General features: G+C 45.2%; 1 protein-coding gene across 2 annotated transcripts in view; it reads left to right on the top strand.

Moving 5' to 3' along the window:
- Positions 1-27,813, top strand: part of LOC137430589 (phosphatidylinositol 5-phosphate 4-kinase type-2 alpha) — a 90,201-nt gene that overhangs the window by 46,579 nt on the left and 15,809 nt on the right. Inside the window, exons 4-7 of one of the 2 annotated variants that reach the window (XM_068121409.2) lie at positions 14,305-14,373; positions 15,697-15,849; positions 16,071-16,217; positions 16,339-16,377. In XM_068121409.2, the coding sequence (XP_067977510.2) occupies positions 14,305-14,373; positions 15,697-15,849; positions 16,071-16,217; positions 16,339-16,377 (408 nt within the window). The remainder of the gene's footprint in view (positions 1-14,304; positions 14,374-15,696; positions 15,850-16,070; positions 16,218-16,338; positions 16,378-27,813) is intronic. The other variant, XM_068121415.2, reaches the window with a different exon arrangement.

Raw genomic sequence — 27,813 nt, 5'->3', positions numbered from 1 at the left:
CACACACCTTTCTCGCGCACACTCTCCCGTTACACCCTCTGTAACACTCACCACAGGTGGACACTCTTCCTTACTTCTGACAGCGCACTCTTTCCTCATGCACCTGTCCGTCACACACCTTTCTCGCGCACACTCTCCCGTTACACCCTCTGTAACACTCACCACACCGCGCTTCCACGTGCTCCCTCGCACACGCGCTACGACCAACTCACTCTTGACGGCACACTCACTCCTCGGCGTGCACTTTTTCCTCACACACCCCAGAGTCGGACTTTCTCGCACACCTCCTCTTTCGCACACCAGACCTGTCGCACACTTCACCAGTGGCCTCTCACGAACACCCGGGTCTATCTCGACCCCCAAGCTTCTTAAATCCCCTGGCGCATCATACGCACGACCATATTGGTCACCACTTACACCGGGTCCTCTTCCTCTTCGCTTCTCCTCCATCACCTGCGAATCCCTCATCCGGTTAATGAGCACATCATCACGATCCAAACACAGACTTTGGACCAATTCTTTTATCTCCTCTTTTATCTCTTTCTTATCCCCTCTCCGTCGCTTCTTAATTTCACTCATCCCTTCTTCCACTTCTTCTAATTTGTGCTTCACCTCTTTTATTCCCCGGTACGTCTCCTCAAGCTCGTCCTCCAAGGCTACCTTGACCGTTTCCAGGTGCGTCCTCACCTGCCGGTCCTTCGTCTCCATTACCTCTATCACCTCGTCCAACCTCGTTGTCAGTCCCTCACGTACCATCTGACATTCCCTCTTCGTCGCTATCAAGTCGTTTTTTATGTCGTTTTGTGTCGCTTTTAAACCTCCTAATACCGCAGTGTTCCTTTGAACCTGCTCCACTAACTCCGTTTGTCCCACCGTCAGCTGCTCCACCTCCTGCGTCAGGTCCTCTATGCCCCCTTGTAACTTTACAGTCCCCTTTCTCACCTCCTTTTCCATGTGCTCCTCACAGTGCCTCACCTCCTCGCGCACTCCTCCGACCTCCTCACTCACTCCTCTTCTGATCTGCTCTCCCATCACTTGCATCTCCTGCCCAGATGCCACCCTCATCTGCTCCATTTCCTCCCTGTGAGCATCCAGTTTGGTTTCTACCCCCATTCTGACCCCCTCTATCTGCTGCTCCATTTGTTTAACTTCCCTTTCCGCTTGGTCCCTCATGTCCCTCAATTTGCCTTCCATACTGTTTTCTAACCCCTCTAACCCATTTTTCACTCCCTCTATCTGATTCTCCTGGGCAGCCATTCTATTTTCTACCCCCATTAACCCATTTTTCACTTCTTTTATCCCGTTGTCTAACCCCTCAAAATTATTGTCTAACTTCCCAATTTTCTTGTCTAACTCCTCAAAATTATTGTCTAACTTCCCAATTTTCTTGTCTAACTCCTCAAAATTATTGTCTAACTTCTCACCGGTACCCCTCGCTTCGTCCCTCATTACCCCCATTTGGTTTCCCATTACCCCCAATTGCTCACTCTGAGCATCCATCCGGCCCTCCAATCGCTCACTATTCTGGGCCATAAGGGCCGTCATTTGTATACAAAACGAGTTCCAATCCATCGGGGGCGCTGCCACGGTCGCCGGCGCGGTGACCAGCGAGGCGCCATTTTGCGTGCTTGCTACCCTCGCTGTTTCGCTCTCCTCACGTGTCTCAATTTGGTCCTGGACCGACCCTGCTTCACTCTCCGCTACCGGACCCCAGCCGTCTTGATCCGCCATAGCGCGACTTGCAAAATTCGAGTTTCGTAAAACAAATCCAAATTTTTTTTTTTTCGTTATAATTTCGGCGAGCGCAGTAACCGCGGGACCGCGCTCCGGCTCGATTTTGTCGAGCGCAGTACGCGCTCCGAACCGATTTTCCCTCCCAAAATTTGGGCCTAATAAATTTAGTCCCGGGTTCGAATTCCACTCCTCGACACCAATTGTTACAGACACGACTTTGATGTTAAAGTGGGCCGAGCGGAATGGCCGTCGTGTCCGCACAAATTACCCGACTATACTCGACGTTGACGAAGTCGCGCGATGCTGGCTCAATAAGGAAAAGAAGACACCCGGCTGGATTACAATAACACAATACGACACCAATGTTTCAATTCTCAAGTATATTCGTACGGAAAAGGTTAGATTACAGGGGCTAGAGGTATATTACAGGAAGACAGGCACTTAGACACACTCTTATATTAACCCCGGACAGACGACAGACACACGGGACAACGGCTGACTCACACGGGGGTTTGATGGCTAGGAAAGGCAGGTAGCGATGGCTCCAGGTGCACCTGGGCTCAAAGGTCAGAATCGACTCGGTCCGGTCCAGAGATGCGGGGAGGTCGCAGCGCTCGGATGGCGTCTTGTCTGCTCAAGCTGGGGGCGCATCTGACTCAGCGCTCGCAGGTGGCTTTTCCTTCTCCAAGCTCGGTGCGCATCTCTTTTTACATCCGGCGCGTGGCCGCGTATATCCGGCGGGGAGTGACACGCCCTCGGCTCGTTAGCTCCGCCTCGTGGAATCGGCACGTTGCTTCTCATTGGGTGCGTGCGGGGGGTTTACCAGGCTCCGCCCTTGACGAGGAGCTGACAAGGAGCCCCTTCGTGGTAACCCCGTGGAGCGCATGGTCTGGAGCTAATCGAGCCGGTGTGAGGACGCATCCTCCCCCGCTCCGCCGCCATCTCCTCTGTTGTTGTTGTAATTGTTGTTGTAGTTGTTGTTATTGTTGTTGTTTGGGGAAGAAGATGGGAGGAGGTATGGGAAAGGTCCTAAACTCACTACTGATGCCATATAATCACATTCTGGTGCAACGAAGAGTCATAATTAATGGAAACGAGGCCTTAACTGACATAGATTAAGAATAACTAGGAAGATGTCCGAAAGTTGTCTACGTGTGGTGCGGTGGACCTGGGCACGACATTTAATGGGGGAATAAGGGGAAGGTCGGCTCTACTGATTGTTATTTACATGCAATGGGACTAGGGAATGGGGGATTGGGGAAAGTTGGGGAGTATTGGAGAAAATAGGGGAATATTTACAAGCGGATATGGAGGCCAAATTCCATATTCGCAACAATATATATATATGTAATTGTATATCTATCTATAATTCCAGTAATCTCTGTGTGTCTGTGTGTCTGTGTGTCTGTGTGTCTGTGTGTCTGTGTGTCTGTGTGTCTGTGTGTCTGTGTGTCTGTGACCGCTGTTTCTCGACAACCACGGGTCCGATATACTTGAAACTTGCCAGGTATATTGCTGGGGACCCGAGGATGTGCCTTTTCAAGGTTTCATATTAATCGGACAATTACTTACCGAGCTATGTCCAAAAAACGATTCAACCAATCAGAGAGCAGCGAGCTATCACGTGTGCCGAACGTGGCGATCAGACTCTGCCTCGGACGGCACATTTGACAGCGTATTCATTTATTTCACGTTGGAAAACTATGTTGCCGTTAAACTATGTTTTAAAACGAATTTAAACTGCGATTAAATTAAAACGATTCATCCTAACTGCGATTTGCGAACTTCCGGACAGTGAAGACTGTCCGGCAGCACGCTTTCCGGCAGCCAATCACAGAACGCTTTGTTGCGTAGGCGTGGCCGATGTGAGACGAGCGGAGCTGAGCGCGTTACGAGCTGACCGCCATTACGGTACGTAATTCGATTTCTTATGCGCATTATTTCTCCCAATTCAGTCAGAGCGAAGGGCGGAAGCGAAGAGCGTTGTTTTTTTTGTTTACGGGCGTACGGGCGGGGTAGAGCGTACGGGTAGCGTTTTTTTTTTTTTTTGGCAAGGAACGGGCACCCACGTACGGGCAATGCCCTAGTATATATATATGTATATATAGAAGTTATACAAACATAATTAAATACCCAGGACAGAACAAACAGAACAAACTCACGTACACAACAAGGATGGAATGGCAGGAATGAATGCTGGAAGGAGGAATGGGAAGGTTCAGCTGGGGCAGATGGTTCGGGCTTGATCCCGCACGGGACGTCGGCTGGACCTCGACGGCCACCGATGCCACCGCTATCTGGTTCCCGCGGGGTAACGGGTTGAAGCTGCCTGGTGGAGTCAACGCTGCTTGTGGAGCCAAAGCTGCTTCTCTGGCTCACCTCAGGACGCGTCTGCCGTCTCTGGCGCAACTGCTTGTAATTGACCTTGAACCTTCTCTCTCTTCAAAGCTCATCTGGATCTTCTTACGCAACTCTTGTCATGGACCTCCTTACGCAACTTCTGACCACTCTTGCGCGCGCGCTTTTATAACGCCTCCGGCGATTAAGCCGCCGGCCTTCAGGACACGCCCATCGGTGTGCTCACCTCGGCCATGGTTGGTCGCGCGACCCTCTGGCTCCGCCCTTGATGACGACGGGCGGGCACGCCTTTCTTCCCCGACCCGAGCACATGTTCAATGGTGGTTTTGGAGGGGATGTAATTGGCAAATTGAGGCTTGGCCATGACGAAAGGGGAAATGGAGGTTTTTGGGAATGGGAATGAAGAATGAAGGGAATCTATCTTATTTCACTTGGTGCAATGGAGTGTCATTTTAATGGAAGACAAAGCCATAACCTAATACACAGAATAAGGAAATAAACTACTGAACAGGGATATTATAGTGTCCTTCATGTATGCTTTATTGAACTAACTACGGGAACGCCCTTTGACCTTTATACACACTGGAGCAAGGAGGGCTCAGACTAAAGCAATATTCACAACAATTGGTATACAATACAACACAATAAAAAAAACTCAATCCTCATATCCGCAACAATATATATATATTGTTACGGTTTTCGGGCGCCCTTATTGCCCTTACCAAGGGGGGATTAAGCCCCTTGTTCTTTCTGGGCCTGGTGGAACCGAGAGACTTGAAACGCCTCTTCTGGGCAAGCACAAGGTAGGGTTTCGGGACCAAGTCTCGCTCGTACCTAAATACCCGTGCCGCCACGGAAGCGGGGAACCAAGCCTCGCACAAGCCACGTGTAATTTGAGTACACCGAGCGGATTGCGTACCACGTGGTCCGTGCAGTCACTGTTAAATATTGGACCCTGATTCGAGCGGTTCTATTCGTACCATGCTTAGTCAATGAGGGAAATCACAAGAACAATTGAATGGAAGGAAGAACACAGGTTTAATTATTATTCCCAATATTACGTGCAATGGTCGGTCGAAGCAGAGACACAGAGCAGAACTTAAGCAGTCTTATTCTAAATCCCAGACTCGGGCCCGTTCACACTCACACAGGGAATTACAGGCAGGATGATGTTCAGGCCAAACGCGCCGACGTGGTTGTCCAGGAACGGCCCCGTCCGGCTCTCCATGGTCCCAGCACGTCCCGCGAAGAAGGCAAGCCAGGCGGTGGAAGGATCCTCGTAGCGCATCTCCCGAACAGAGGCAGATGATGATGACACAGGAAGGCAAAGTACGCGTCTCTCAGCGCGGCTGGCGGTTACACCGCGTTATCACTCACGTAACTCAATGCACTATCTGCGGCTCGGCTTCAAGCTCAACCGAGCGTCACTTTCATACGAGCGCGTATCCTGGTTCATGCGCGTCTTTTGCCGATCCCGTATCCTTCAAAGCTCTCTGCTGACCGCCAACTCACCGCGCTCCTTCACTCGCGAGTCCTCCTACCTCATTTGCTCGAACTCCTCTTACTGCTGACCGCGCTCCTTCGACTTCTCCCTCAATGCCAACTCAGTCCTCGTACCTCAATTGCTCACCACGCTCTTTCAACTCGCGAGTCCTTCTCGTCATTCCTCGTACCTCAATTGCTCACCGCACTCCAACTCGCGAGTCCTCTTGGGTGCTTTGTGCGACGGGTTATATCGACACGCCCTGAGCCTTCTCGAACCTTCCAACCACGCCCTGTGACGCAGTGCTGCCGCCACACCCTGTGAGCCCTGATTGGCGGCTCGCGCTTACCGTCAGCTTCCTCGCCGCCCTGATTGGCGGCTCGCGCTTACCGTCAGCTTCCTCGCCGCCCTCATTCGGTCCCTGCTCGATTTGCCAGGCCGGCCTCGTGTTAATTCGCGCCAAAAAGCCAAAGACAGCACAAAGAGACGTAAGGCGATGGAGGCGGCCTAGGACAATAGAAGCGATGAAAGGACCTATTCTCCTTACTCTACTCAACGCAAAACTAACACAGGAAAAGGACTATTCTCACACATATTAAGAGATAACTGCACTATCGTGAGGCTACATGTTGTTCGTGTGACTAACTATGAGGGGGGAATTTAACCTTTATTATACAAAACTCAAAACCGCAACAATATATATATATATATATATATTATTCCTTTGAATTGAATTTTTGAAATCCAATTCTGACCCCAGTTTTTTTTTTTAAAGAGGAGGTCATGTGTCATGTGTCTGATCAAAACGGGGTTGTATCAAAGCAGGAAGTCTTGGTAACCCGGTCATTGCCAGCTGTTATAAAGTTGCAGTTGTTGTTATTATTATTATTTAGTTTTTGGTGGAAAGTACAGAAGACCCATAATCATTCTGAACGACCTCCAGTAACAAGGGAAGCTCACTCAACTTCATACAATTAGAATTCACATTCTTATAACTGTTATCTTCAGTTGGATTTTAACCCACAACTTCTGGGATCCCAGTCCATTGCCCCCACCAATGTGGTTGTTTAAAGGGTTCAAACTTATTGCTATTTTTTATTCTGTAGGATGTGTCGGTGAAACAGACATCAAATTTCCTCATAAAGGACCTGTCAGTGGTAAGTGAAGGTGTTTAAAAAGAGTCACTCAGATGTGAGAAGGAGAAATCACATGCGGTTTCACAATGTAAGGTTTGCATAGACCAAGTGTGGGTGAAACTGTCAGGGCGCTTTGTCTCACGATGATTCCCTATAATAGTTTCATACAAGCGCGTATAGTTTGTACAAAACGGAGCATTTAACAACGTAGAGCCTCGACTGGGTATTTGGCGAGTCGACCTCTTTGATGCACCGTGGGTGCTATATTAAAGTTTATCTGTGGGTGGACACTGATACTGACACACACGACTCGTTACAATAGCCTCTCCATTCCGGGCGAAGCTAATTATATACGTCAAAGGGTTGGAGAGTTAATGGAACAAAAAACGGCCTCACGGCCGATATTTGCAATGTTTCCCCTTGATTGCAAATGCGTAAAATACCAAGCTGCTTCCGTGGTGTAAACCTATTCCCGTAAAACTTCCTCGACACAGGAAGGATGAAGAGAAAAGAAGGTGGCTGGCTGTGCAGCAACCCATTATGTCATAATGTGTAAAACAAATGGAAAAGAAAAATGAAAATAAAAAGACAACTAAAAGTAGCATCAATGTTGAAGGTAAGAGCAAGAAATGAAATTGCAAGATGTAAAAGAGCAGCAAGTTGGAAATTAAACGATAGAGTTACAAATAACACGGTTATTTACAAAGTTATGAAATGCAAACTAAGAAGATCAAAATTTGTAAAATTGACGTCAGAGAATGAGGGTGGCAGAATAAGCACGCACATAGTTAAGAGACATGGAAGCCTGGTGTTGGCTTAACGGTTAGGGTGAGTCTTGCATTCAAGCCCCTGTCTTACTTACCGTTGAATAAACACCAGGTGATTCAGTCTGTCATACTTCTGAGGTCGGCAAAATGAGTTTGCTGGTAATGGGGGCATTGAATCAGCAGCACAGCCGTGCCCCCCACAAGATGATCCAGCCAAGCAGCCACAGGTTGCATACAAATAAATAAATAAGGGATGTGGCACAGGTGGGTGATGTTTGAGGAAGCTGCTTTGCAAAAAAGGCAACAGCGAAGAGATAATAACCACGAGCAAGCAACACGTAGCTGGTGAAAGGCAGTGTCGGCAATTTTGAACCATGGCTGACATCCACCACCACCAGATGAGATGAGATTTACAGGGAGGGCCTCAGATGGCTGCCATGGTGAAGGGCAAAAGGGCAAAAGCAGTGAAGGGCAAAAGCATCCTTTTGCCCTTCACTCCAATGCTTGGGAGTGGTTCACGAAGCAAACCCGGTTTTTGCAAACTAGAGGCATCAGGCCTGCAGAAAGTTCCAGATTAAGCTGGTAATCAAGCGTTCCACAGTGCTGTTTATTCACCTTTTCAAATCAGCAGTCATCACATGGAGATTTCTCTTCTCAACATAGACCATGGCCTTGTGATGCTGGTCAGGTAGTGATAGTGTAATGACTCTTCGTGGAAACAAGTCCACATTATTTCGCCTCTGATTTCATGGTCTTTTGCCATTGGCTTGGCAAATAGTGAAAACACTTTGGTGTTTGTGTTTGTGGTTATCTTCATATGCAGGTTTCAGAAGATGTAACGGGGCTCGAAGTATCCACCACCGTTTTGGTAAGGGGTCACAATTCATCAACCAAACTGTGAAGTTTTTCTGTTTTCAGTTTTGTTCTGAGGGATCTTTTCAGGATTGTCACCAATCTTATATTGTCACCTTGTCACCTTGTCACCTCGGGTGACACCGTCACAATTTCGGTCTTCGAGGCCGGCCGATAGGCAAAGTGTGACCGGAAGGGACGAGGTTCTCCTGACCACGTGGCCCTTGACTTGGTTTGTCCGCACAATGTGGGCGCTTTCAGGATGAACTTTAGCCGGGGAGCGTTTGGGCGCCCCGGTCTGATACTGCCGCCCACGCGCAGAACAACTTGTGAGTGCACGTGGGTCCCGGCGGTCCCACTGGCCTAGCGCTACCATGTTTAGACAGCGAACTCCGTCCCCGGGCACCACGTCTGACTCTCTTATTCAGGGAGCATGGCGACGTGGGCATGGTAGGACACCCGCAGAGCCCCGGCGGACCAGGGACGCGCGAGCCTACGCGTTAGCGTGCTACGGCGGAATCGACGGCTTCGGCCACGGCCGAGCCGATACTCGGCCCGGTCACCCGGAAATGAACTGGTTCGACGCCCGCGCTAGAGAGGTCGCGGGCGACTGAGATGTATTAACAAATTAGTTAATTCATTTGAGACGTCCGATTTCTAGTGTTTGGAAATTTGGAAGAGCTTGACCCTAGCCTTTCCCTTGCGAGGGCAAGGAGGAACTTAACACTTGACACTTAAGCTTAGTTTGAAGTACACCCTGCCAGCGCTCCCGGTGGGACGGCAGGGCAACCAGAAGGGACGAGGTTCTCCTGACCACGTGGCCCTCGATCTGGGAAGCGAGAGGCGTTCCATTAGTGGACGCGCCCCTCACGCCCGACTTTTGGGCAGCCCCGGCAGGCCGTTTGTTTTGACGTTCCGTGACAGGCCCCGCACCCCCACCTCCGGGCCGACCGGGCGACCGGAATGAATCCCGGTGTCCCGATCCGAACCTTCAGAGCGGGCCGGCTGGGGAGTGCCAAGCACCCCGTACCTGCACTTTCCGTCCCTGCGGTCCCAAATACCGGAACCACCCGAATACCACTTTATTTGACAAAATGAGGTGCGGCCTACAGCCTTAGAAAACCAACCCTATATAAGCTTGGTGACAAGTGACAAGGTGACAGCTTGGACAGCTTGGACAGCTTCTAACTGTAATTAGTTTGTAGTAATATTCCCAGGGATGGTTTGTAGGATCTTTTTAAAGGTTCTTCTATGTCATTCCTGTTGCTCCAATTATCACTGGTACAATGTTTGTGCTCTTCTGCTTCCAGGATCTTTTCACTCATTTTTGAGATCATGTACATGCTGGATGGGATCACCAGGTCGTACATGAGTGTTACATCCTTGTTCTCAACGATTGCTTTTGGTTCATGTTTCCATGAGTTTTCTGGAACTGGGATATCAAATTATTTTCTGATGTACCAGTGGATTACTCCACAAACTCTGTTGTGCCTTTGTGTTTACAGCTGTTCTGACATGAGTTTTTTTACATTCCGATAGGAGGTGACTCGTGTTTTCTGTTTCCATCTTGCATAACCTACACCTGTTGAATTGACTCAGTCGTGGCATTTTCTTAAAGCCATTGGGTTAGTGTCCTTGGTCTTGGGCATTTATTATGACTTAACACTCGACTCTTTTCTTACACCTTCCTGCTCTTTTATCGTTTTCCCAGTTGTCAGTGTATAAACTGTTGATATTTCGCTTTATATTTGTCTTTTTTGTAATAGTTGGGGCTGTATTCATGGCTGTTCGGTTTAATGTGTGGCATCTTCTATTCACACCTCTATTTAGAATCTTTTTTGCTAGGTAAGTTAAGGATACCTTCTCTGGCTTGTTGTCTTTGTGTTTGCATACAAATTTGATTTGGTAGTTTGTTGCACTTTTCACTTGCCCAGCTTAAATCCTAGTTTTTTTTGTTGTTTTTTTTTTTTTTTTTTTTTTTTGTATACTGAATCGAGGCTCGTGAAAGAGCTGACATTTACTTCACAAACAAATCGACCAGACAAACAAAATATATAAAAAGAGGGGGCAGAAGACAAGAGAATGGGAAGCACACAAACACTTGAGAGCACACAACATTTAAGAGCAGGGAGATGTGTGGGAGGGAGAGGGCTTGGGGGGAGGAGGCATGGGAAGGGGGGGGGGGGGGGGGAGGGAGAAGTATAAAAGCACAAGGACACCAAGGACTTCCAGGACAGAAGTTGGTATTTCAAAAAAGTGGAATTGGGGTGAAATTAGCGGGGGTAGAAAAGATCAAGGTTTTGGTTGGGGGAAGATAAGAGATGGTGGTGAACAGCTGTTTTAAAGACTTGGAGGGTCGAGTGGGATTGAAGAGAGTGAGGGAGTTTGTTCCAGAGGTGGGAGAAAAGAGGAATGAAGGAGTGAAGGTGAGCAGAGAGTTGATTTTGGCAGTTTAACCATAAGAGGGTTGCAGGCAGATCTTGTGCGACCTGTCGGAATATTTGCGGGACAGAGCCCAGAGAGAGCTGGGGGGGGGGGGGGGGCAAGGCCAGAGAGCCTTGTTTCCTTGTTTTGATATCTCGTTTGTTGGTTTCCGATTGTAGCCATTTTTTTCCCCGCAGCCATATTGGAACACTGCTTTTGCAAGTTGATTTATGGTTTTGATTTTGTTTCTTGGGGAGAGGTATGTTTTCAGGATCATCTTCATTCTGGTAATTGTTTGTGCATTTGTTTGTGACATTATTTGGTAGCCCTCTGCTACTCCAAGGTATTTGTATGATGCTTCTTATCAAGTTATTGTGTGGTATCTGGGTCTATTTTTTTTAACTCAACTGGACTACCGTCCAGTTGAGTTCATCACATACTGAACCCTCCGTCGTCGTCGTCTGTCGTCCGTTAACTTTTCGACGTTAACACTCCAGCAACCACAAATATCAACCGATTCTGATCAAACTTGACATGCAGCATCCTTACCCCAAGGACTAGGTTGGTATTACATTTCAGCCCGATCCGTTGAAAAATGGCGGACTTAAGCGACCATTTTGTTTTTGGTCATGAAAACGACGTGAACACTCTAGCGTCCACAAATATTAACAGATTTTGATCAAACTTAGAATGTTTAACCCTTACCACACAAGGTAGGTTGCTATTGCATTCCAACCCGATCCGTCACAAAATGGCCGCCATAAGTCGCCATATTGTTTTCAGCTCCGAAACGACGTTAAGACTTTAACGTCCACAAATATTTATGGATTTTGATCAAACTTGGTGTGTGAGACTCTTACCACACAAGGTAGGTTGCTATCTTAAGTCAAATCTAGTACAAACAACTGACCTACTTTAAAGTTGTCCAGTCAGTTCAGTTGAGTTCTGCTTCCCTGGAAGCTGTAGTTTTGTTGTTGTTTGTCTACGAATGTGCACTTGGCACACTTATCTCGGCCAAATTCCATTTGAATATCGTTGGCGTATCATTTTACTAATTTCATTTGTTCGGCCAATCTTTCGTCCAGTGTTAAGAGCTTTAAACCATGCATGTTCAGTAGATGTTTCACCTTTCTTGTCACTTTGGATGGATGCTCTTTTTGTTGGATGTTCGGGTGTATCCGTGTCCTTGCTCATTAATGAGGTTGCTTAGTGGGTCTAGGGCCAGGCAAAACAGGAAAGGAGAAAGGCTGTCTCCCTGGAAGATTGTGTGTCATATTTTCACTCCTGGTATTTCGATCTTTAATTCCATGTGCTGTAATATCAGTGTTTGTTATTCCAGTGTTCCATTGTTTTCTCGATCAGTTTGATCAGTTTTTCTCGATCAGTTTTGAGGATTGATCTTGTATAGCAGCATGCCTTTTATCATCCATGAGAGTCGAACACTATAAAAAAAGCTTTTTTTGTATTCTATCTAGGCTGTGGACAATTTTGTTTTTCTTCTCATTTTACAGTTTTTGAGTATGGCCTTGTTTAGTAGTAGGTGGTATATTGTTCCATAGTGTCTTCTTTTCCATCCCTCTGCTCTGTCTCTAGGCCTCCTCGTCATGGTCGGTGATTGTACGTAATTTCTGTAATTATTCCCATTATAAGTTTGTTTGTTATTGATAGACATGTTATTGGTCTATAATTGAGGTAGTTGGGTTTTTTTCAGATTTTGGGATTAGGAAGGTGTTACCCACTGTGAGCCACTCATCCATTACCTTTTTCCTCTTGGATGAGTTTGTTGAATGCTCGAGCGTAGTGATTTTGGAGAGAATCTCATTGCTTTAGCCAGAAGTCCAGGCCTAGGCATTTTAAATTTGGCATTTTTGCATATTGTTCCTATTTTTTTTCCTTCATCAAATCTCAGTGGAGCATTTCCTCTAGGTGTTGCTTTTTCTTTTCAAAATATTGGATTCAATCTGCCTCCTTGTGCTTTTGGGTCTTCATAAATACATTTTCAGAAGTTTTCAAGTTCATCTTTCTGGGTGGGATTTGATACATTTCATTTTATTTCTCTAATTCACGGTAGAATGTTTATCCCCACACTTTTTGAAAAATAAATGGGGGAGGGGGGGGGGGGCAAGGGGATATTGTAGTCTGCTCTGTCATTATCTCCTTAATGTTTGGGCAGAAATTCACCAAACTTGGTAGTTATGATCACCATTGTTTTTTTTATTTGACCTGAGGTCCCCAATAGGTGTCAAAACAGATTTTATTTAACCCAAAATTTTATATTGGGTAAGTCCTGGTGGAACGTTTTGCCATCTTTGTTTTGGCCAATTTTGCTTCAGGTAGGAAGTTCCTTGGTGGACAGGTTGCATTCTCAGCTTCCGGTGGGAAAACTGTTTTGTCCTTCCAATAAACTCCAATTTGAATGACACCTGACATGTTGGTTGGACGTTGTTCGATCAAAGAACCTTGGGTTTTGTGACATATGGTGCGGACAAAACCGGATAAGCTCAGTATGGACAAAACTCTTGAGGATAGCTAGACGTGGATATAACCCTGAATATTGTTTGGAACAGGCAGATCTCCAGTCTCTTTGCATTGTTCAAAGCGGATAATATCCGTTTCTCATGTTTCAGCCATTTTGATTTTGAGCCAGACTAATGTTCCGCATGTTCATGTTTGTGGCTCTGCATTCGCCTGTAGTTATGTACAGTTGATTTCTTTTTTTTCTTTTTTTTTGTGCAACCCACCCTGCTTATCTGTCCCCTACCCGGAGGGGACTATAGGTTTGCTCTCCATCTGTCTGTCTGTTCGTCCCACATGTGGTTTTCTGCACTTTTTCCCCATACACTGTAGTTTAACATATTCAACTGAAACTTGGTACATGGCTTTATTATGACAAGTTACAGAACAAATTATAGTTTCGGTGTGTTTCGCCAATTTATAACAAAAATTGTGCCCTTTTGGAAAGAAGAAAATATATTGTGCATAGGTCAGTTTTCAGCTGCCCTGACTCCACCCCACTGCTTTACGCCCATTGGCTGGACAGCTGGCCTGACTCCACCCCAATTAAAATCATGCGCCGCCATTTCATGAAGTAGCACAAATCGGCAAGCCTCAGGCCTTCAGCCAGGGTGTTAGTCCATGGCCCAGTGCAATTGCAATGATCCCAGTTATATAACTACGATGTATTATATGCACATAAGTCGGACGCATGTTTTGCTGCATTGTATGTACATTGGGTTATTTTTTATTATTTTCAGCACCGAACACTGCATTATACACCGCTCAAATAAAGGGATGTGGTTACTGATATTGAACTGAAACTTTGTAGGGGACATGTATTGCGAAGCAATTTTCATCTCTTGTTTTACTTTGTTTGTCTTGTTTTGCTCTGCTTACCATTTGCGGGTTGGTTTGACCTCACCATGTGATTATACACAATTATATGGATGGAATAGTCGTGGAGGGAGAGTATACAATTGTAGCTCTCTTGCTGTACTTTTTCCACTTTGCCTAACTGCCCTGTTCCTTGGTATCCTGCCCTGGCCATCTACAGCATTCGATGACAAAGCATCCTGCCCTGGAGCTGGACAAAGCTCTGATGGGCACTATCTCTGGCTGGCAGGTCAGATTCGCCATCCCAATGTCTGCTGTCTTTCTCAACACCTTCTCACCCGGCCCTTCCTGTCTTTAATTTATTTTTTCTTCAAACCACATCTCGTTATCACCTGCCACTGCTCACCAACTTCCAAGGGTATTTAATTAATGATCAGCTGTTGCCAACACGGCTATACCTTTTACTTACTTGTGCTTCAGTGACGGGGCTGTTAACATACTTATTGGCGTGTTGCTCACAGCAAGTGTCTCTACCTGGAGCAGCCTGCTGCTTGTTGCTGCATTGGTGCTGTGCCTTTATTTTGATAGTTGTCCATAATTGAATTCAACAAGGTTTTGTTTGTGTGTTTTTGAAGGACTCCGCACTATTGGTAGGATGGTGTTGATCCTTGCTCTGCAATTGGGGGGGGGGGGGGGGGGGGGGAAGCAGTGGCCAGCATGAGGAAGGGCAGAGACCTTCTCCACAGGCCCCCTGCCTCGCTTAGAAGTGCAGGGCACAGCATCCACTCGCTGTCCTGCTCACCGCTTTCTTTTTGGTGCATGTTCACCTCAGCAAACGCATTGCCACTGTTTTTGTCCTGATCCCCCCCACTCCCCACATACTGAACTGCGACGGACTAATTGGCATGTCGGGCAGAGCTTCACCACAATGCTTGTTGGAATGTTCCTCCTTTGTGTCCACTGTGCTTTACCATGGTCGTCGTGCTGTAAATAACTTGTTAATGCATCTCCCGGGTAAAATCTCACATATTAACCTCATGCCGTGTGATTTCCCTGCGATTAATATTAATGAAGTTTTCCTTGTACCTTTTTATAAACGGATTTAAGAATTGTTGTTTATTATTATTATTGTTGTGTATTATTGGGTTGTTTTTTTTACAATGGGTTGATTTGAAGGAACCAGACATGGTAGTGCTACATTTCTGTCCAGCAATTGGTGCTGTGAAGGCCTACAAACGTCCAAACATTGTCTCAACTTCACCGATCTCACTGCATTCTCAAGGATGTTCTTTAAAATTGTATGCTGGGTAAGGAATGTAATGTAATGGTGTTTGAAATTAGGATGCCTCAAAATTGACGTCACTTCCTGTGTAACTTCCTTTGAGTAGACAATATCGTTGCACAAAGCTTCAGCACTGAACTATTTTTGTTTTTAAAGTTCTGCAATAAAAGGCCAACGTTGACTTTGAACTGCTGCCCCATGGTAGCTCTCTGCATGACTTGCCAGTGCATCCCGAGCACGTGGCTTCAGAGAAGCAATTGTGGTGTTGTGAAGGAATCGATTTTGAGGTGGTGCCGTGTTGTGACTTGTGTTCATTGGTTTGTGCCGCAGAGGTCCGTCGTGCATAGTGCACCGGTGACCAACGATGGGCAGGGTCGCAGCGGGGCTCGATTTCTCACCACGTATGATCAGCGGTTCGTCATCAAGACCATCGTGAGTGAGGATGTGGCCGAGATGCACAGCATCCTGACAAAATATCACCAGGTGTGCAATGCAGGAATACCTTCTTTTTTGTATATTGTCGAGACTCGAGGAGCTAGACCTTCAGAGGTAACATACAATTTCGAATCCCTGGTGATGATGAGGCCTAAACTAGCATGTTTCTGTGAGTTGGAAACTTCCTCTGCAGTTTGAGGGGTCAGTGGGAATGATGCAGCTGTTAAAACTTGGAGCCTGAGAAAATGTACTTTCTTGTTCACCCACAGTATGTCGTAGAGTGTCATGGAAATACGTTGCTGCCCCAGTTCTTGGGAATGTATCGGCTTACAGTGGATGGAGTCGAGACATACATGGTGGTCACACACAATGTGTTCAGTCGGCGCTTGCCTGTTCACCAGAAGTATGACCTCAAGGTACAGGCTTCTGCTCCTTTTTCATTCTCTTTTTCAATTACCCGTCATTGACATGTCAAGAGTGGGGCATACTCACGGTTGTTACATGTATGCTATCCCTTATGAATGATGCTGTGTCCAGGGTTCCACAGTTGATCGAATGGCCAGTGACAAGGAAAAGGCAAGTTGACCTGATTTTTGTTTATCTTGACTCAAACTCAAAGGTCAAGACCGACATTAACATTGCATCGTGTCTTACTAAACATTACATTGGAAGTTTGAATGTCATCATGCTTCAAGGGCATGTTTTGTATGAATTGGTGAAATTTAAAATTGAAATGCTGGCAAATAAGTACATGAAACCACCCACAGTAGAGGTTTTTTGTTTTTTTTTTCTCCCCCAAATTATTAGAGTAGCTTGTGCACATTATGTTTTCTTGATCACATTTACCAGATGACCAGCCTCTCGGCCACAGCACAGCATCAGCTGAATGTATATATTGCAATTTTAAGTCAACTAGTCGATACCCACTCCCTTTGGGAGTGAGAGGATTTGTTTTCAGAATTGACATCGTTTCCCCACCCGCAATAGCCCCTCCTCCCGGCAGCAATCGGTGGTTCAACCACTTGCACCATTCCACGTATACAGGCAAAAAAAAAATCGCGTCATCTCCCCACACTCACAGGAACCAGGAAGGGAAGGGGAGGAGATATTTATTTGATGCCCAAGACCTGACCCCGGGTACCCCAAGCACAATGCAAAATTTGGTGGTCGGCCAAGCTGTTTTTGATTCCGTAAGGAACAGACATACAGACCCACAGACATTACTTTATTTTAATTCACTAAAGCTTGAATTGGCAAACAGGAAAAAAAATACATGCGGGAACTTGTTGCTTCAGTTTTGAATGTGCAGTTAGTGCAACACTTTCGAGTGTTGAAAGGCCAGAAACTGGTCTGCTTGAGCCTTCACCAAAATGCTTTCGGTGTCCTCAAAGAATCCTTCACCTTGGATTGCATCAATTGCTTTTTATTCCTGGCAATGCACTGCAGTGCATATGTTCAGACACGTCCTGCTCACTACAGGCTTGTCATGGTATGCACCTTGTGAGAGCCTCGGCAAAGGTAGAACGAGCCATCTATTGTAGGGACAGCCATACCAATGTCCATTAATTTTAACAGGTGTTGGTATTGTAGTGGTGAAGACACTGGATTGACTTCCTTGAGGTTGTTTGTTCAAATCTGGCTGAAAGCGGTGAAAAGGAGTTGTATTCTTATACCAGTCGTATTACACGACACTCGCCTCTAAGCTATGTAGCCTACCTGGGTTTGAGTCCTGACACAGCTACAAACTGTCATCCTGGTGTTTCACAGGTGTGTGTGCGGTCCCTCAGATGGATGCTCAACTGGAATTCCGTGTGCCGGCCTCAGTTAGTGGATGTTAAAGTTCTGTGTCCTTTGTGAAGAGTAGGCGAGCTATTTAAATGAACAAATTGTAAATTTCTGCCCTAACTACTTTGAGCGTCAAGCCTGGCCAGTCAGTTCATGAGAGACTTGGGCCAAAAACTTTTCCCTGCCAACTCCACAAGAATGTGGAAATAATTGTGGCTGTGAAAGAAGAAGAAGACCGTTTGTATTACACGCTCTTCATGATCTGTAGTGGCATTGCTGATCTGTAATGTGTGTGCCGAACTGCCAGCATGGGTGAACCTTTCTATCTCGGATATGTGATTAAGGCCCTTGGTGATAACCATTCAATAACTTGTGACAATCCTGAATGTCAGAGTTGTTAGGGTTAGCCTCAAATGCATTCAATTTTCAGAGTTTTTGGCAAAATGTGTGCCACACCTTCAGAGAGAAGCAAATGCTGAACCAGCTTACTCTGTCAGAGGTATGCTCTACTGGCTTGCCCAGGTTCTCAGATCCTGTTCTGCTACTCTTCTTTCTCCTCAATCCACTCTCTTCAGTCTGTCCTCCTTTAATTGCATACAATTGGTGTGGAAGTCTGCTCCCTACACTCCCATTTACAGATGCCAGTGCAGGCTTTGATGGGCCGAATGAGCTCCTCTCACATTAAATTTCCTTGTAAGGGAACTTGTATTATACACAAGGGTGAAAAAACAAACCCAACCGACTACTGGCCAGTGGCACTGACTGCCAAGTACAAGCAAAATCAAGGATTCCATAATTGCTGCCGATGTAGGCTTTCCTCTTTTCAAACAGCCTGATCAATGTCAATAAGTTTAGATTCCCTGGCGGTCATTCAACTATGGACATGCTGCTGCTAGTCTTGCATGAATAGTTGGAAGCCTTAAGTCTCAGAGGTCGGACCTCTCGTTTGAAATCCTTACCTCAAACGAGGTCTATCTCAGATACATCTCCATGGGCCTATCTCAAACATTCAACGCTGTGGCACCCTGCTCCGTTTGCCAAGCTCACTGCTTGTGGCATGCAATGCCACCTTCACACTTGCCTTTGATTTCTTCAACTGGTGTAGTTGTTGCTGCAATGGCATCCTTTCCGCTCCCCTCATTGTAAAGGCTGGAGTGCCCCAACACGGGGATCCTCCTTTGGTGGTGCCCTTGGCACAGATGACATGGTTGTTGACCTCTTCAGTGTATACAAAACCTCTCCAGCTCTTTTGAGCATAACTTGTATAGAGGGTCAGGAGGTGAACTTTTACTCAATTGTCAGTGATAAAATTCTCTTGTGCTTGTGCATTTTGCCTTAGCAGCTGTTAATCCATCCTGTACAACATGCCAACCATGCACAAAAGATGATCATCATAAGACTCTGTGAAAGATTTCCGCTTTTGCCACCTATAGTGGTTAAATTAGATGCGAATGGTTACATGAGAACTAGAACAGCACGCGGTAGAGTGCATACCTCTGCCAAGCTGAACTTACTTTTACACACACCTCCACCGACGAAATTTCCAGATGCATTATGTTTTTTGGTTGCCCTTGGCAACCCTTTCCATCCTTTCATGATGGGTTTTCATTACTGCGATAACTTGAGAATGGCTGAAGGAATCCAAGTCGAACTTGGTGCAGCTATGTATAATGAGGTAAAGATGAACTGGTTAGATTTTGGGGGTCAAGGTCAAAGGTCAGACATTCGGTAAAAATTCTGTTACTGAGCTAAGTTGTGAATCAGTGATGAGATTTTGACCAAATATGGTATACGTATATCAAAATGGAGAAAGTTGTCATGGGGACCGCAAGGCTAACCCCCGCTCTTGCAGGGAAAATAGCCTTAAAATGCCTGTTGTTGTTATGGTATACGTATATATTATGATGCAAAGATGAGCCAATTAGATCTCTGCATCAATAGGGCAAAGGTCAGTTTCTGAAATAGGTTTTTGTTAATGCGATAATCGAACAGCTGAAGGGAACAAAGTCAAACTTGGTACAAGTATGTATAATGATGAAAAGATATATGGATTACATTATGGGGTCAAGAGGTCGAAGGTCAGAGGTCCTGTTAGGTAAAAATTCTGTTACTGCGCTAACTTGTGACCCGGTGGTGGGATTTTGACTACTCTTGGTCGAAGTATATATATAGCTAGATATATATTATGATACATATATATATATATATATATATATATATATATATTATATATTATTTATATAGGATAATAAGCTTGTTACATACACGTGAGGTGGGTCGACGACAACCGTTGACTATCTGCTGGTGCGTAGGCGAAATAGGGGGCACCTCTGGGACACAAAGGTGATCCCGGGGGAGGAGGCTGTTTCACAGCACCACTTGGTTGTCTGCGACATAAGGGTAAAAGGTGCGAGGAGAGCTCGGCGGGTGAAGTACCAACCGAGAATGAAGGTGTGGAGGTTGAAAGAGGTGACAGTGAGGGAGGCATTAAAAAAGAGGCTGAGTATGGTAGAGGATGATGTGGTTGAGCTTGAAAGTGGTTGGATGTCAATGAAAGATAGTCTGTTGGGAGCCGTTGGTGAGGTATGTGGATGGACAAAAGGACCACCGAGGCACTCGGAAACATGGTGGATTGGTGGTGGGATGATGAAGTTGGAAAGAAGATCGACGAGAAGAGGAAGAAGTTCAAGGAGTGGCAGAAGGCAAAGGGTATGGGGGCAGAAAAGGCAGAGCATGAAAGTTATAAGGCAGCCAAGAAGGCTGCAAAGAAAGAGGTAGCAAAGGCGCAGGAGGCATGGAGGAAAATGTTCGGAGAACGCTTGGATTCGGAAGAGGGTCAGAGCGTTATTCAGGATTGCAAAGCAGATAGCGAAAGAGGTGTGATGTGATGGGGGTGAGTTGCATGAAGTTGAAGGATGAAGTGGGACAAATCGTTGTGGACACAGATGGAATTAAAGGAAGATGGAAGAGATATATGGAAATACTGTTGAATGCAGAGAATGAATGGGATGGCAACATTGAGAGTAACCCAGTTTTAGGACCGGCAGAGAAGATAACTGAGAAGGAAGTTGAGGAAGCGATAAAAGCAATGAAGAGTAGAAAAGCGGGAGGGAGATATGTTGAAGTTGTGGGAGATATGTTGAAGGCAGCGGGAAATTGGGGTGTGAAGAGAATGACAGAGATCTGCAATCTGGTGATGAAAGAAGGCCACATTCCAGTGGATTGGGAACAATGTGCGCTGAACTGAGTACCCTCGCCCCTCTATACAAGGGGAAAGTTGACCTTCTGGACTGTGGCTCGTATTGAGCGATAAAGTTATTGGAGCATGGAATGAAGGTATTGGAAAGGGTGTTGGAGAGGAGGATAAGGAAGAAAGTGAAGATTGACGAAATGCAGTTTGGATTTATGCCAGGAAGAGGAACGACAGACGCGCTTTTTATTGTGAGGCAGTTGCAGGAGAAGTACATGGAGAATAGGAAGAAGTTGTTTCTTGGGTTTGTTGATCTGGAGAAAGCATTCGATGGGGTTCCACGTGAAGTAGTGACATGGGCATTGAGGAAGTTAGGAGTGGAGGAATGGTTGATCAGAGTAGTGATGGCAATGTACAAAAGAGCACGCACAGCTGTAAGGACGAAGGACGGGAACAGTGGTGAGTTTGAGGTGAAGGTGGAAGTGCATCAGGGGTCGGTACTAAGTCCACTACTATTTGTAGCTGTGATGGAGGTGCTGGCTCGGAACGTAAAGGAGGGTTTACTGTGGGACTTGTTGTATGCAGATGATCTGGTGTTGATTGCAGAAAGTATGGATGGCCTGAAGGAGAAGATGAACAAGTGGAAGGAATGTATGGAGACAAAAGGTCTGAAGGTGAATATCGGAAAGACGAAGGTGATGGCAAGTGGGAAAGCATGTGGTGAGGTGGAAAGAACTGGGAAGTGGCCGTGTGCTGTGTGCAGGAAGGGTGTCGGAGTGAATTCCATTCAATGTACAATGTGCGCTGAGTGGGTTCATCAAAAATGTAGTGGTCTGAGAGGGTCATTAACCAGTGTGGCAGCTACATTCAAGTGTAAGGTGTGCACAGAGGGAGCTGCAGATGGAGGAAATGTTGAGTTGGATCTTGGAGACGGCGTGAAGCTGGAAGGTGTGAAAACATTTTGTTACCTAGGAGACATGCTGAATGGAGAAGGTGGATCAGACTCGGCAACGGTTGCTTGAGTGAGATGTGCATGAAAGAAGTTTCGGGAACTGAGTGGCGTGCTGACGAGGAGGGGAGTGTCGTTGAAGCTGAAGGGAAAGGTGTATGCTGCATGTGTGAGAAGTGTTATGATTTATGGAAGCGAGACATGGGTAATGAACGTAGAGCAGCAACGAAGGCTGGAAAGGGTGGAAATGCGAATGGTTCGGTGGATGTGTGAAGTATCGTTGAGAGAGAGGAAGAAAAATGATGAATTGCGAAAGATGATGGCAATAGAGCCTGTGATGGATGCTGTGAAGAGAAACAGTTTGAGATGGTTTGGTCATGTGTTGAGGAAGGATGAAAGTGACTGGTTGAGAAGAGTGATGGAAATGAATGTAGAAGGAAGAAGAGGACGGGGAAGACCGAGAAAGATTTGGCTTAAGATGGTCGAAGAAGAAATGCGGGCAAGGGGGTTAACAAGGGGAGATGCAGAAAATAGGGCAAAATGGAGAAGATTGTCATGGGGGACCGCAAGGCTCACCCCCGCTCTTGCAGGGAAAATGGCCTTAAAATGCCTGTTGTTGTATATATTTATATATATTATATATTTATATTGTTGAGGTTTTGAGAATTGTACATATAACATCATTAAAGGTTAAAGGTTTGCCCCGCATAGTTAGTCCACAAGCAACACTTAGGCCCATTAGAATTAGTTATGTCATAGTATGTGTAAGAGTAGGCCACTGTCCCTAGTAATATCTGCGTTGTGTAAAGAAATAATAAGCTTAGGTCCTTTTCATTTTGCGGCCACCCTCCAATCTCCATCATGGGCATAAATCGATCCTGCGCCCCATTTGGCATCCCTCAATTTGTTACACTTTGGGCTACCCGCGGAAGTTTGTTACGCTTTGGCCGCCAGCAGCGTTCGCTGCCCTTGGTTTCGCTCGAACGAAATGACACGAGTCCAATGACACGAGGTAGGCCTGGAAAGAGGGAGGAGCGCGCGGACGAGGTGTGGCCGCATCAAGCAGCGTGTCAGAAGGCGGTGACGGTAAGGGCAATAACCAACCAGAGCTCGGTGGGCATGGCTTGAGAGGGCGTGGCAAGAAACGTCTGGTGAGTTCCAGAGGGTTCCAAGGGCGTGATAATAAAACCCTTGGCGCGAGGCCCCCACCTCAGATGGGCTGGGAGATGAGAAGGGAGAGGCACTCGTCGAGTTGAGCTATGAGAAGGGATGCGCAGTTCTAAGTTGAGCTGAGGAGAGGAGAGGAGATGAGACGAGATGGTACGAGGAGTTGAGATCAGATGAGAACGGAGTCATGCATCGCGAGCGCATTGAGCTACGCAGTGAGATACTGAAGAGTGCATTGTTTGCGGTTATTGGAACTGTTCGTTTATTACGTATGCGGCTGAGCCACGAGTGTAACCGCCAAAGCCAGCCTACCGTTGCCCTGTGATAATCCCGCACGCGCCAAACGGCACGCGGAGAGCTCCTGCCGTCTGGTTCATCTGCTTCGCGGTGCGAGTTGGGGAACGGATAACGAGCTGCCTGGACGCCATCCCTGGACCATCGACCTGTTCGTCTGCAACCCCGTGTGAGTGTGTCTGAGTGCGACGGGCCCGTTTGTCCAGGGATAAGTTAAGACTGTATAAGGCTGCACTGTGTATTCTTCTTCTTCTTCCTGTACAAAGTGTAAATAAATTCTGTTATTCCTTTCTTCCCAAATTCGACCGTTTCAGTCATTTCCATCATTGGGTAAGCGTGGCACGATTAAGAACCGCTCGGATCGGGTTAGTCATTGCTAATGGCTTGGGTCACGGGTCGCTACCGCTCGGCGTTTTCACTAACACCCGTGATTCGGGCGGGGCTTATTTCCTCGTTTCCGGCTAGCGTTAGTACTTCGGTAATAGCGAATCCCTAGTCCTAAAACCCTACCTAACGCTGTCCGGGAAGGGCGACATAGGTCCCGGGTCCCGTCGGCTAGTAAAAGACAAGGGGACTAATCCCCCCTTGTTAAGGGGAAAGGCCGACGCTGAGATCCGCAACTATATATATATATATATATATATATATATATATATATATATATATATATATATATGTATATATATATATATATATGTATGTATGTATGTATGTATGTATGTATGTATATATATATATGTATGTATATATATGTATGTATATATATGTATGTATATATATGTATGTATATATATGTATGTATATATATGTATGTATATATATGTATGTATATATATGTATGTATATATATGTATGTATATATATGTATGTATATATATGTATGTATATATATGTATGTATATATATGTATGTATATATATGTATGTATGTATATATATGTATGTATATATATGTATGTATATATATATGTATGTATATATATGTATGTATATATATATATGTATGTATATATATGTATATGTATGTATATATATGTATATATATGTATGTATATATATATATGTATGTATATATATGTATGTATATATATGTATATATGTATGTATATATATGTATATATGTATGTATATATATATATGTATATGTATGTATATATATATATGTATATATATGTATGTATATATATGTATATATGTATGTATATATATGTATGTATATATATATGTATATATGTATATATATATATATATGTATGTATATATATTAGGATGGGCTTAAAAAAATCAAAATGCAGATTTTCTCCGGAACATGGTCTATTGTTGTTCCTTTTGGTGTCAAAGGAAACCACACCAAATTTGAATGGAATCCAATAATATTTAGGGGTGCCACATCAGTGATGAATTTTCCCCCATGCAAAAATAGGAATTCCCATTTTTTGGGCTGTATATACACAAAATAAATACATAATTATATATATACATAATTATATATTATATAAATATAATATAAAAAATAAATATATAGTAAATATACATTAAATAATAAATATACATAAATACACATTATACATTATATATATACAATATATTATACATACAGTTTTGAGACTTCCTATGATCACTATCTGGGCAATTTTCATGCATGTTTTGTACAGGTTCCCGGGGTCAGGGGTACGCTTTTTTAGTGTGTAATATGTAGGCCTAACTTATTGACTGTGGCTCTTTTGTAGAGAGTGACCCTGTGGAGTAAGAATTAACAGGATTTTACCCACATTCTTGCTTATTTTGCAGATATGGCATGTGCTAGTACCAGTGTTTCATTGAAAACTCGGGTTCAGGATAATGTGTATCTCATTGGGTCCACTTCTGGAGATGCCATCAAAGGTGCCAAGCTCCCGACTGTGCATCAATCTCTTGTCCTGTTTTTCCATCACCTGAAGAAGGAGAATCGCACTGCCCGGGAGAGTGCAACCCTCACCATTGAAGAGGTTGTGAAGTTCTGGGAAAAAGCTCACCTACCTACAACGACGAAGCAGCACTGCATCCATCGTTTGGAGAGGCTATATGAAGAATGGAGGAGCCTCCAAAAAGGTGCAAAGCGGGGTGGTGCGACCCAAGAGAAAAAGGAAGCATCCTTCAAGGCCTCCTTGGAGAAGACGTTTGATCTTAGGCATGCAGATTCGGAGGCCATAATCACCAACCCCAAGGACAGGAAGTTTCTTCACGATCAATTCTCAGAGAGGAAGGCTTCAATGGGATCTGTAGACACTGTGTTGGAAGCAAAAACGTTCTTGTGTGTTTGAAAGATCAGCAGCCACGAGATGATTATCGTGAACTCCTAGAACTGACTGTCATCTACATGGGAGGAATCCCACCTCGTGGAATCCGGATCATGGCTCCAGGAGCAATGCACAGAGCCAGATGGATGGCAAAAGCACGATATTCACTACAGGTGTTCATGTTTCGGTCAGAGTTCCACTTGACACTTCGAGAGGCGAGAGAACTCCGAGCCTTCAACATTTTTGTCTGCCTTGTGTATGTACAGGCTTGGTTTCGGGCTCCACAAGCTATTGAGGCTCCCCTGAATGACATTAACCTCTTCAAGAAGTTGGAAAAGTTTGAACAAATCAATCAGAAGATGGCTCAGGCAGCCTTGAAGGCACTTGGCCGCCACACGTGGTACATGAGCCCAGTACTAGTGGCATTTGCATTCTTTGACACCAGAATTGACAAAGAAAGCAAGATCAATATGATTGAAGCATTGAAAAATGACGGTGAAAACCCCTCTCCAAAGAGACCAGCTATCAAACGAGGAACCGCCCTGTCAATCGCTGGCCTCATAACAAAACACACCAAGCATTTCTTCAGCATCCTAGGGACCCCAACTGATTGGATGGATAAGGATCCTGGTTCATGGGAGCAAGAAACCAGCTTTCAGGAAGCAAAGAAAGCCGCCAGTGGCTTAGTCGTGGTGAACGACAGGGCAGAAAGGGGTGTCGCATTGATACAAGACTACAATAAGCTCTTTACAAAGGATGAAGAGCAAAAGCAAGCTCTGCTCCAAGTTGTTGCTGCTCACAGGAAGATGTACCCCGATGCCAAGAAGGCAACAGTGGTGAAACAGGCCCAGAAATAAGAGTTACATTTCTCATTATATTTGGGTTTTTAAATATTATGTGATATGGTGTCTCTTCATTTTATGAACTGAATATTTGGATTGTTATCATTGAATTTGAGTTTTCATAGCAATATAGTGCTATTTGTGCAGCTATTGTAACTTGTGTTTGCTAGAATACAAAGAAAGTGAGTGGAGGGTGGATTTTCATAAAACAAACTTCTGGTTTTGCTTTCGATCCATATATAGAAAAGTTTTGTAGACACCTTTAGTTTGAAGGCTGATGTGGCACCCCTAAATAAAATCAGATTGCTTTCATATTTGGTGTCTTTTCATTTTGGAACAAAAGGAACAACATAAAGCCATGTCCCAGTAAAAAAAATTTTTAAATTATTTTGAGCACCACCCTAATATATATGTATGTATATATATGTATGTATGTATGTATATATATATATATATATATATATATATATATATATATATATATATATATATATATATATATTATGATGAGGTGAACCGATTAGATTTCAGCTTCAAAGGCCAGAGGTCATGTCAGGTAAAAATGTGATACTTGCGGAGAGTTGAAGAGATCAAACAAAATCAAACTTGGTGCAGGTATGTATAATGATGTAATGTGGGCGTAGCCATATCGGCCGACATTGCGATGTCGAATAGTGCCATTCCAGTTTCTTTTGTAAACATAGTCGAGGCTCGTGGAAGAGCTTGTCCTCTTCAGGAACACTAGTATACTGAATGGATCAGGACACAACATGAGAAATGAACAGTTGAGAGAGGGGGGAGACACCAACAGCAGAGTTTGAAGGCCAAGGCCAAGGTAGAGGGAGACTTTACACACATTGGGTTTGGGAAGGAATTGGGGACCAGAGAGGATGCATGGGGTGGATAAGATTGATATAAATGGAAACTCTTCGGAGGGAAAATTGGAAATTTGGATAGAGGGGGGATTGGGTTGGGTTGGTGATCAACGAGTGTAGAAAATTTCATGGTTTTGGATGGGGAACGATACGAGATTGTGGTGAAAAGATATGAGATCTTGAAGACCTGGGGGGAAGAATGATATTGAAGAGGATGTGGAAGTCGGTTCCACAGGTGAGAAAAAAAGAGGAACGAATGAGTGGAGCTGAGCAGTGATTGTGGACCGTGTGAGCCCTGCAGAAAGCTTGGGGCAGTGGGGGAACAAAGCTTGGAAAGAGCAGAGGGTGTAAGACCAGAAAGGAGGAGGAACAAGACAGAGACCAATAACCTGTCTGCGATGGCAAAGTGATAGGCCCTGGGACTCAGCTTCATCGCAGGAGATTCCAATGATCATGAAAGCCTTGTTTTCCACGGTGTCAAGCTGAGCAAGATATCAACCAGGTGAGCCAGCCCAGAAGTGAGAGCAGTACTCCAAGCTGCAGACGAATGCCTTGTTTGTGGATAGGAGTTCAGGTGTGCCAAGGAAGGAAGACTTTGTATGACAGAGGATTCCCTGTCAGCGGCTGGCTTT

Source organism: Myxine glutinosa, chromosome 1 (genome assembly GCF_964187855.1).
Source record: "Myxine glutinosa chromosome 1, kmMyxGlut1.1, whole genome shotgun sequence".
In the NCBI taxonomy this organism is placed as follows: Eukaryota; Metazoa; Chordata; class Myxini; order Myxiniformes; family Myxinidae; genus Myxine; species Myxine glutinosa.
This window is presented reverse-complemented; position numbering and strand designations above follow the sequence as displayed.